The following is a 12,039-nucleotide window of genomic DNA, read 5'->3' on the forward strand; positions in this document are numbered from 1 at the left end:
ACCAAGTGGGCCTAAATACACTTCTAATGTACCAATGTATTGTAAGAAAATGAGAGAATTTTCTCATTCCTTGCCTATTAATAATTTGGTAGACACTAATTTCGAAAATGGCAAGGAATCACTACTAGATCTCGACCTCAACGAAGGGGGTACATGTACTGCAGCTGCCACAAGTTCCATGGTGGAAATCCCAATCACTACTATGGGTCTTTCTGAAAACTCAGTTTATGTTCAACCGCAAATCCTAGCTGAGCACAATTCAAACACATCAATACTAAGTAATCCTGATGAAAATTCGTTACTTAAATGTGGACATCGTGTAAAACAACCGTGAACAAGACTTTAGGGGTATGTAACAGACACTGCACAGAAATTGAATCTTTCCCTTATAGTTCACCAACTCCGTCACATCCTTTGTACTCCCTGTAAGAGTAAGAGGAAGAGTAAAGGTAAAGGAGTGTATTATTCAGTAAAAGTATCTTATATTGGGGTTGAACCCTCTAGTTATATAAGGGAATGACCTATGCAAAATAACCCACTACAACAGAAATTACACCTATGTAATAGCACTCCCAGTATTATATCTAACACCCCCCCCCCCCATAAACTTATGGGTGAGTTATCAACTACCCAAAGTTTATCTTTGAATTTCTGAAACAGTGTTCCTGACAAGGGTTTAGTTAGAACATCGGCGAGTTTAAATTAAGACGGGAGATGAACCACCAAAAGCTACTTATGTTGAACACGGTCACAGACGAAATGTAAGTCCAACTCAAAATGTTTTGAAAGGGAATGTAGAACAGGATTAACAACAATATGAACGACACTGAGATTATCAGAATGTATTATTGGAGTGGAAGAAGAGATGCGTAGTTCAGTCATCAGAGATTGGATCCAGGTAATATTAGTAAGGGCAGCGGCAATGCTTCTGTACTCAGCATCAGTACTGCTTCTGGAGACAACTTTTTGTTTCTTTGAAGACCAAGACACAAGATTGCGACCCACAAATATGCAATAGCCAGTGGTAGACTTGCGATCATCCAAGTCCGTGGCCCAGTTTGAATCACTGTAAGCAGTGATAGAATAGTTTGGTGAAGGATTTAAGAGAAGACCGTGAGTTGATGTGCCAACCAAGTATCGCGGAATGCGTTTCACAGCTTTCCAGTGATGAATCTGTGGCTTATGCATGTACTGGCAAACACGGTTAACCGAGAAGGAGATTTCTAGTCTGGTAACAGTAGCATATTGCAAGGCACCAAGAATAGATCGATATAAGGTTGGATCATCAACGGAGACAGATTCATCAGCGGTAAGCCGTAAAGAAGAAAGCATTGGAGATGGTTAGGGCTTGGAGTTGTTCATGTTAGTTCGACGTAGGAGATCTTTAATATACTTCGCTTGGGATAAATGAATAGAATTGTCTTTAAGCCAAGAAACTTCGATGCCTAAGAAGTAATGCAGCGATCCAAGATCCTTCAAAGCAAAAGATAAGCCTAATTGTTTGATGAATTCCTGCACTACGACCAAAGAACTACCAGTGACTAAGATATCATCAACATAAATTAAGATAAAGATAGTAGGGATGGCAAAGCGGGGCGGGCCGACTCGCGGCCCGCTGGTAAAAAACGCATGGCGGACTGACCTTTTCAACCCGCTAACCCGCATTAGCCCGCCCCGCATTAGCCCGAGTTCTTCTAAGGCGACATCCAATGTTATTGAAATGGAAGAATGTCAATAATGTTTATGTTTAATGTTTTTGAATTAATGTTTATGTTTATGTTTAATGTTTAGTAATTAGGTATTTTTAATGTTTTGGAAGTGGAAGAATAGTGATATTTGATATTTATCTTAATGTATAATTTTTTTTTATGTTTGACTATGTTTGAAAAGGAAGAAAAAAAAAAGGTTTGATAGTAACAAATATATAGGTTTAATTTGACAATTTTTTAAGAACAAAATGTAAAAAAAATATTTAATTTAAAAAAAAACGTGGGCTGGCCTACAAACCTGCGGGCCAGCTCTTATGCGGGACGAGCCAAGCGCAGGGCGGGCTGGCCCGCTTTGCCAACCGTAAAAGATAGTGTGATATTGAGTAAACCATGTGAAGAGAGAAGTGTCACTCTTAGCAGCAACGAAGCCTAGACGAAGAAGAGTTGTAGAGAGCTTTTGAAACCAGACGTGAGGTGCCTATTTGAGACATATGGCTTTATTCAAACGACACACCAGAGTGGACAGTGGAGAAACTATGCCAAATTATCTTTGCCACAGACATTTTCTTGCAGCAATCACTGCAGAAAAAGAGCCTCTATAATTTCATGAGGTAGTGAAAGATGCAAGATAATGCATACTGAGAACGTAACAATACATGGAACATGCAGCCATCGCTTCTAGGGAAGAAAGCTCTTGGATGGTCCAACTTGGTCAATCTCCTATATCTTCGAAAACAAAGAAACAAAACATCGTTTCTAGGTCGTCTGCTGAAGTTGTGTATCGAACGAGCTCAAATGGTTAAAAAGGATTCTTTTCAATCTCGGTATCACTCATACAAAACTTATGATCTGTGATATTCAAGTGACCTTGCACATCACTAAGAATCTGGTGTTTCGTGAACGTACCAAACATATAAAGTAGATTGTCATTTTGTCATTCTCCACACAACATTCTACCAACTTGTGTTCCTACTATTGTTCAACTAGCAGATATCTTTACAAAAGCCTTAAGAAAATCGTAGTTTAAATCCTTCCTGAGCAAGTTGGGCATTCTGAATCTCTATGCTCCCACTTGAGGGGGTAATACAACAATATCTGATAGGTTAACAAAGTCTGTTATTAATATTATACAAACTTAATCTTTAAAGTAGTTATGTGAATAAATTAAACGAGAGGAGTTTGGTTATTAGTTTTAAACATTTTATTTTGATAAAGCTATTAGAGTCTAAGAGATATTTTAAGAATAGTTTGTATATATAATCTATACATCATTGAGAAATAAAAGCATCTGAATCCATTACTTATACACACATGCTCTTCTGATTAATCATTCTTGACCTTGTTCTCTTCTTGAGAAGATGAATCTCTTGGCTTGTCATCATAATCTATTAATGCAATCAGAATCTGAAGAACGAATCTGCCAAGTTGACGAAATAAGGGAAGGCGAATTCCAATTGGAAAAAATGAAAAAAGTAGACCCAACAAGATGATGGAACTATAGATTACTCCAATGGCAGTTATAAGATAGGAAAGTGCAGAATTGTTAGCCACAACTAGACGTACAGCAGCCAAGAATGCCACTGGTGCTGTTAAGAAGGCAAAACCCAAGCAACCCATCGCAAGGATAGTTGCTCGTGTTGCCAACTTACGATCAAAAATCATTGCCATCAACAGAAGTCCACATGCAATGACAGAGCTATACATAGATATCATGTTAAAGGTGGTGAATACCCAGAATAATGCTTTATCACCCAAAACTGCCATCCCTCTATTTTTTGGGTTTTCGTCATCAGAACTGTATACACCTCCTGGCACAGTGAAGGCAGCTGCAAAGGTCACTGTCACCATCAATGTCGCCACAACTAAAAATGTGTTTAGGAGAGTATTTAAGCTGAAATCTATTTTCACTGCCTTTTGCTGTTGAGAATGCAACTTATCATTTACCTTCGAGGGCACACCTGCTTCTTTTAATACTCGTCTTGCTAGAAACTTCATCAAAATTAGAAAAAAATCAGAAAAAAAAGAGTAGAAATTAACATTGGATAGAATTCCCAGTTGTGAAACTGGAGTTATTCACTGCAAAAGACAGTGAAATCGAGAAAGAGTCCAACCAATTTAGTCTTATCTTTGAGAAAAGTTTATTCTACTCATATTAATAACTGATCATTACCTTTCGGATCGTCATTTTATTTTTCATGGCCAGACCAATGATATCTTGAGCTGTTAAATCGTTGTTATTGGAGAGCTTCACATCAGTTCTCTCATCTTGTGTAAAAAGGTATAGAACTTTAGGAAATAAACTTATTGAAGCCAAATGCAATGGAGTGTTTCCATTGTTGTCTTTCTGATTTATAATAGATTGATCAATCTTTGAATTTCCCAACAGATATTCTACCACTTTACTTTTTCCATTCTTCGCAGCAACATGAAGAATGTTCTGACCCCTTTTGATTAAGGAGAAGATAAAGATGTGTGACACATTTGTGTGGAAGAAATTCTTTTACCACCTTAACATGACCCCTTTTGCAAGCAAGGTGAATAGGAAGATGACCCTTCTTGTTCCCTTCCAACACAGTTTGATCTGATTTCTGAAACGAATTTTCTAATAGTATACGAAATCCTTCTGCATAACCAATGTATGCTGCATAATGAAGAGGAGTACCTTCATCTTCATCTCTTAAATAAACTAGCTCTGCTTTTTTCTTTAATATCTCTTCTATCAAAGCTATATTTGAACAACACAAAACAAATTTAATTAAGAAAAAATAATGTGTATGAAGTTAAATTGAAAAAAAAATGTTATTTAGATAACTGTATATTGAAATCAGTTTATCAGTTTATAAGTAATTTCACCAGTATAATTTTAAAATTGATTCATTTTAAATAAATATATATTTCTCTTTATAATTATAATATGGTAATATTTTTAAAATAATACAATTAAATTTCAGTTTAATTCAATTTTATAAAAAGTTAGAAAATTTATAAAAATAAGTGTAACATTTATATATTATAATGTTGACTTAATAATTAATTAATATAAGATCTTCCACACAGATTAATCTAAGTATACCATGGTTAATGTAAAGAAAATAAGAGTAAAGAAGAAATATAATACCAGGATTCCTTTCCAATATGGCTGCATGAAGTGGAGAGTTTCCAAGGCAGAGTGGAAGAGGTTGATGAAGAGGGAATGGAACTTCCAACAGAAGATCAAGAATTTCCACATTCCCATACACAACAGCCAAATACAGTGGTGATCTCCTTGACTTGTTCAAACAATGAACCACATCCTTATCTGCAGTTAAAATCACTTTCACCACACCAACATCCCCACTGTACACAGCCTCATGCAAAGGGGCATTCTCGTACTTATTCTTTTCTCTTGTAATCTTTTTATCTCTCATTCCATCATGTTTTCTCTTCTCAATGGCATAATGGAAGAGAATGAAGTTCACTATAGTTGAGTTCTTGGACCTCACAGCAACATGAAGTGCAGTATCACCTCTCACGTTTCTCTTAATAAGAAGTTCAGGAAAGTGACCACAAATCAACTCTACAATCCGTTCTCTCCCCTTATCCGCTGCCACATGAAGCAGTGAATCACCAGCACAGGTAACTTCATCAAAAACACCACTCAAAGCCACTTTCCTTCCTTCACACACTCTTTGCAACGCGTCAACGAAGTTATCCACGTTTCCATTCTCATCAACAGCGTTAAACAATTCAGAAACCATAACTTTTTTCTTCCCAACAAGATCCTTATGCAGCAGTTCTGAAGCTGCATCTTCACTTTGGAACTGTCTCTTCTCCAATTCCTCCATCCTTCTGCTGCATCTCTCTCTCCAACTTGCATCATCTGAGTCGATAGAAATCTGCACATGAGTCATAATTTAGGTACGATAATTGATTAATTAACACCTCAATCAAGATTAAGGTTGTAACAATAGATGTAAACCTGCTATGGCTGAGTATGTACAAATTAAGTAATTTACGATGCATCTGTCCTTAAGTTATGTTACTAATGTACCGGTAGGCACCGGACGAACACACGTGGCCGACCGACCGAACGCATAATAAATGTAAGTGCACCCGTGACAAGCTAAGGTGGTTAAGATACACCTCGGAAGAATAAGGAATACGCGTTGAAAGAAGATATGTTCCCCGGATATTCCGGAGCACGACTGGCAAGACCTATCCATAACCACCCTGAGCCCAAGGGATAGAAAGCCCATTAGGCAATCCTATAAATACTGTGCTCAAGCCAGAGAAAGGTACGTTTTCACTCACTCATTAAATCACACTTAGAATCTCATACTCACTTGAGCGTCGGAGTGCCTTCCCAGGTACCCTCCCCCGCCCGACCGAAGGAGACGCCAAGAAGGAGCGACCGACCGAAGGAGAAGAAGACCGACAAGTCAGCAACTATACTACGTCAACCGACCGTGCCTGGGCCCCATCTCTCCACTCAGGTACAATTGGCGCCCACCGTGCGGCCGAGGCAAAATTTCAATTTTTAAAGCTATAATGGTTGCGACAAGGAACAACAACGACGCTATGGCAGAACAGATGACTATGATTCAAACCCTCCAAACTCAGATGGAGGAACTGCGGCAAAAGGGGATGGAAGACCTTCGTCAACACGAAGAGAATAGACACCGCCAAGAGGAAGAAATCACCTTATTGAGAGAGCAGAATGCACGACTCCAGCGACAGGTCGATAATCCCGAACGAGAAGGCCAATCCCATATGGCCGTCCGAACCGCCTCTCGCATACCTACACCGGCCGACACCAATCCTGCTTCCAGAGCTGAAACAGTCGAAAGAAAGTCAAGTAAAAGGGGTCATCCTTTTACAGACGAAATCATCACCACACCACTTCCTGACAAATGGAGAGGCCTCGCCATTAAACTCTATGACGGCTCGACCGACCCGGACGAGCATTTAAATGTTTACAAGACGCAAATGACTTTGTATACCACAGATAATAATGTGTGGTGTAAAGTATTCCCCACGTCGCTTCAGGGAGAACCTCTTACCTGGTTTACAGAGCTACCTCCGAACTCCATTGACAACTTTGACATCCTAGCCGCGAAATTCTCCACTCAATATGCCACCAGCCGACCACATCACATGTCCTCCATGTCTCTCCTAGCGGTACAACAAGAAAAAGGTGAATCTCTCATAACCTTTTTAGATAGATTCAACAAGGCATGCATGAATATCCGAGGGCTTAAACAGGAAGTCGCGTTACACCATTTGGTTTCGGCCATCCGGCCGAGCCGTTTTACCGAAAGTCTCATCAAAAAGCCGCCTCAAGACATGGAAGATCTTCGAACTCGGACAACCAAATTCATGCAAATTGAGGAACACATTGACTATCACCAACGGTTCAAAGCCGTCGGATCCGGAGTCCTCAAAGATCAAACCCCGAGCAAAGAAAGGGAATTCAAGACCGAACGGACCGTTCGAACCACCCAAAGGTCCGACCGGAACAGAGGAGGCCGAATCCCCAGGTTTAACAGTTACACCCCTTTAACTGTTCCGAGGGGACGAGCCCTAGATGAAGCACTGCAAACGGATTTAATTCCGACACTAAAACAGTATCAAACACCACCGAATGCAGATACTGCTAAGCGTTGTCAGTACCATTGGAATTTCGGTCACACGACCGAAGGATGTCAAGCGTTGAAGGACAAAATCGAAGAGCTCATCCAGGTTGGCCATTTGCGGCAGTTCGTCAAGAGGACAAGGAATTCAAGATCCCCACCACGGAGTACCGACCGTCCATCCCGTGGTGTCGACCGGTCATACCGTAACGATTACAAACGCCGAACTGACCATAGCCAAGCTTCGCGGAAACGCAATGAAAGCCCCGTTCGGCGTACACACGCTCGCAGCATAAGTCCCGACCGAAACGCCCGCCCTCGCCAACGAGTCCGCGAAGTCATCAACATGATTGTTGGACCCGTTACCTTGGGCGAACCGAACCACGAAGCAAATTACATAGCCGGGGGCTTTGCCGGTGGCGGGCGCTCAAATTTCGCCCGAAAGAAACATCTCCAGGACATCCAGTCCGCTCATGCTACCACGAGGACGCGTCCCCACATACCTCCGATCACTTTCACTGACGACGACTTCACAACCATAGATCCAGCCCAGGACGACCCTATGGTAATCACCATGGAAATTGACAAGTTCGCAATTGCCAAGACTTTGGTCGACCAAGGTAGCTCGGTCGACATATTATACTGGGAAATCTTCAAGAAAATGCACATCCCAGAATCAGATATTCAACCCTATAACGAACAAATTGTAGGGTTCTCAGGTGAACGGGTCGACACTAAGGAGTATATAGACTTATATACAACCTTTGGTGAGGAAGACGGTCTCCACAAAATAATAAACGTACGATATCTTCTAGTCAACGCCCAAACTTCCTACAACATCCTGCTCGGTCGTCCGTCCATCAACAGATTAAAAGCCATTGTTTCCACCCCACACTTAGCCATGAAATTCCCTTCGGCAAATAACGACATTGCAACAATCCATGTCGATCAAAAAACCGCTAGAGAATGTTATGTCGCAAGTTTGAAAAGTGAGCCAACTCGACGGCTCTACACGACCAATCCGGACGACCGACTCCCGCAAAAAAGAGGACGATCCCCGACCCGACATTCCGGACGGCGCATGTCCCGTCGACAAATGATAGCCCTTGTTGATCTCGACCCTCGTATGGACGATCCCCGTATGGAGGCAGGAGAAGACTTGCATCCATTCCCACTTCGCGACGATCGCCATGCTACACATATCGGCACTTCACTGAAGCCGGACGACCGAATGGCCATCGGCACGACACTTGTCAAAAATGCCGATCTGTTCGCATGGACGGGCGCTGACATGCCTGGCGTAGACCCACAGGTCATCACTCACCAATTATCACTGTATAAAGAGGCTAGGCCAATAGCTCAAAAGAAAAGACATCTAGGCAAGGAACGACGCCAAGCCGCACGTCACGAAGCCGATAAATTGTTACAAGCTGGATTCATTCGGAAAGCCCATTACACCACATGGCTAGCCAACGTGGTTATGGTAAAGAAAGCAAACGGAAAATGGCGAATGTGCGTTGACTACACAGACCTCAATAAGGCATGCCCAAAAGACTCTTACCCTCTGCCTATCATTGATCGTCTCGTTGATGGGGCGGCCGGACATCACATCCTCAACTTCCTTGATGCCTACTCAGGTTATAATCAAATCCAAATGCACCCGGCCGACCGAAAGAAGACAGCCTTCATGACTGATTCCGATAATTTCTACTATGAAGTTATGCCCTTCGGACTCAAAAATGCCGAGGCCACTTATCAAAGACTAATGGACCATGTATTCCACGACATGATCGGCAGGAATGTTGAAGTCTATGTCGATGACATTGTTGTCAAGTCCGACTCATGCAAGCAACATATTGTTGACCTAAAAGAAGTTTTTCAGGCCCTCCGCCAGCACCAGATGCAACTCAATCCTGACAAGTGTGCGTTTGGCGTCGAGGGGGGGAAGTTCTTAGGTTTTATGCTGACCCATAGAGGCATAGAAGCTAACCCTAAGAAATGTAAAGCTATTTCCGAAATGAGAAGTCCCAACTCCATTCAGGAAATTCAGAGACTCATCGGCCGACAAACCGCCCTATCCAGATTTGTTCCTAAACTTGCAGAACGAACGAGACCCATCGTCCGATTATTGAAAAAAGCATCCCGCTTTGAGTGGTCGGCCGAATGCGAGGAAATTTTCCTCCAATTGAAAACTTTCCTATCTTCCCCGCCGGTCATCCAGAAACCGGATGCCCGAGAGCCCATTATAGTCTACCTCGTCGTTTCACACGAAGCCGTTAGTTCAGTCTTAGTGCAAGAAATTAATTTTGAAGAACGACCAGTTTATTTCGTCAGCCGCGCCCTCCATGGCGCCGAAAGACGATACCAAACGATCGAAAAGGTGGCTATGTCTCTCATCATTACCACCCGACGAATGCGTATGTATTTTCAAAATCATCGTATTATTGTTCGGACAAATTACCCCATTGTAAAGATTCTCACTAAACCAGATTTAGCCGGACGAATGATCGGATGGACGATAGAACTATCCGAATTCCATATTCAGTACCAACCACGAGGAGCCATCAAGTCGCAAGCTCTTGCTGATTTCGCAGCCGAACTCACTCCTTCCTCAGCCGAGACTGAACACTCATCGTGGATCTTATACGTGGACGGCTCCTCCAACGAAAGGTCGTGCGGCGCTGGAGTCGTTTTGGAAGGCTCCGGCGAGATTGTCATCGAGCAAGCCCTAAAATTCGACTTCAAAACTTCAAACAATCAGGCCGAATATGAAGCCATTTTAGCCGGTCTACGCCTCGCTCAAGAATTGGAAATCAGTAAGTTAATTTGTAAAAGTGATTCCAGGCTAGTCATCGGTCAGCTTAATGACGAATATGAAGTCCGAGAAAGCTTTCTACAGCGATACTACAGCGATACAGCGAAATTTCCATGCAACACGTTCGACGCGATCACAATACTCGCGCGGACGCCTTGTCCCGGTTGGCAACCACGAAGTGTAAGGGAATACATAGGTCGGTCATCCATGTTACGCTTGCACGCCCAAGCATCGACCTACAGGAATGCCTAACGACCGACGCGGAATCTACTTAGATTGCCCCAATTAAGCAATATTTACTCAACGGCACATGTAGTCCTCTCGGCGAAAAAGCCATGAAGCTGCAGGCCGCCCGTTTCGTCTTAATTGGCGACGACCTTTACCGTCGAGGTTATACTCGACCACTCCTCAAATGTTTGACACCCGACCAAGCTTCCTATGTCGTCCGAGAGTTGCACGAAGGAATTTGCGGAACTCACTCCGGCGCGCGAACAATGGCTGCCAAAGTATTCCAGGCCGGATACTACTGGCCGACCGTCCAAGGCGACTGCACCAATTTCGTCCAAAAATGCCTTAAATGCCAAGAGTTTGGCACTTTGTTCTATCAAAAACCTGAGGAACTTCATTTTATGTTATCACCTTGGCCGTTCGTCCAATGGGGTATGGACATCATTGGCCCTTTCGCCCCCGGTAAAGGCCAGTGTAAATTCTTACTGGTCGGCATTGATTACTTCACCAAGTGGATTGAAGCCGAGCCTCTGACTGCGATCACCGCCCGCAATGTCCAAAATTTCGTATGGAAAAATATTGTTTGCCGCTTCGGGCTTCCACAGATCATCATCACCGATAAAGGTCGGCAATTCACCGACCGGACGTTAGCTGAATTTTACGAGAAACTCCACATCAAACACATCGCCAGTTTAGTCGAACATCCGCAAACAAACAGACAAGCAGAAGCTGCAAACAAGGTCATCCTGAACGAACTGAAGAAACGTCTCGGTCCAGCAAAGGGTAACTGAACTGAAGAACTCTTAGAGGTCTTATGGGCATATCGTTGTACTCCTCAGACGACTACACAAGAAACGCCGTACAGCCTAACGTATGGCACTGAAGCTATGATCCCCGTCGAGATTGGAGAACCTTCTCTCTGCCGACAAACCCTTGATCTTGATCTAAACAAGGAAAGCCTCTCGGTCGGCCTCGATCTCATCAATGAACTTCGGGACAAGTGTAGAATTAGAGAAGAAGCATGCAAAATTCGGGCGGCTAGACGATACAACTCCAAGGTCAAACCGAGACTGTTCCACAAAGGCGACTTAGTATGGCGAATGCGGAGTAGCGCCCGGAAGGAAGGAGGCAAGTTCTCTAGCAATTGGGAAGGACCATTCCGCATAGCAGACACAGCAGCTGATGGAGCCTATTATTTAGAACATTTATCTGGAAAGGACATACCGAGAACGTGGAATGCACGCATCTCAAATTTTATTACAGTTGAATTAATATAAGTGTACTCTTTCCTCGCTCGGTCGGTTTTTCCCTAAAAGAGGGTTTACGACCGAGAAGGTTTAACGAGGCACTATAAACCACACTCCACGTCTCTCCTAGTTCTTTTATCACTCCCAAACTATGCCTCGTTCGGCATCCGAACTATCATTATTACTTAACGTAATCAGAATTAATTATACCTCGTTCGGCATCCGAACTATCATTATTACTTAACGTAATCAGAATTAATTATGCCTCGTTCGGCATCCGAATTATCATTATTACTTAACGTAATCAAAATTTATTATGCCTCATTCGGCATCCGAATTATCATTATTAATTCACGTAATCAGAATTTATTATGCCTCGTTCGGCATCCGAATTATCATTATTACTTAACGTAATCAGAATTTATTATGCC

The 12,039-nt window shown here is 42.6% G+C and overlaps 1 protein-coding gene and 1 pseudogene across 1 annotated transcript; one reads left to right on the forward strand and one right to left on the reverse strand.

Annotated features, from left to right (window-relative positions):
• Window positions 1-3,032: 3,032 nt before the first annotated feature.
• On the reverse strand, window positions 3,033-5,599 carry LOC137830095 (protein ACCELERATED CELL DEATH 6-like; annotated as a pseudogene).
• Window positions 5,600-6,236: 637 nt separating this feature from the next.
• Window positions 6,237-10,385, forward strand: LOC137835663 (uncharacterized). Its single transcript, XM_090297719.1, has 3 exons — window positions 6,237-6,543; window positions 6,694-8,955; window positions 9,037-10,385. The coding sequence occupies exons 1-3, from the start codon at window positions 6,237-6,239 to the stop codon at window positions 10,383-10,385; spliced, it is 3,918 nt and encodes a 1,305-aa protein (XP_090153845.1).
• The last annotated feature ends 1,654 nt before the right edge of the window (window positions 10,386-12,039 follow it).

Source organism: Phaseolus vulgaris, chromosome 11 (assembly GCF_051622355.1).
Source record: "Phaseolus vulgaris cultivar YP4 chromosome 11, ASM5162235v1, whole genome shotgun sequence".
NCBI lineage: Eukaryota > Viridiplantae > Streptophyta > Magnoliopsida > Fabales > Fabaceae > Phaseolus > Phaseolus vulgaris.

Bases quoted from the DNA above. Each gene is read 5' to 3' on its own strand.
- LOC137835663 (XM_090297719.1), top strand. From the start codon at position 6,237: ATGGTTGCGACAAGGAACAACAACGACGCTATGGCAGAACAGATGACT. The intron at 6,544-6,693 runs GTAAAAGGGGTC...TGTATACCACAG, and splicing joins AACAGTCGAAAGAAAGTCAA to ATAATAATGTGTGGTGTAAA. The intron at 8,956-9,036 runs GTTATAATCAAA...TCTACTATGAAG, and splicing joins CTTCCTTGATGCCTACTCAG to TTATGCCCTTCGGACTCAAA.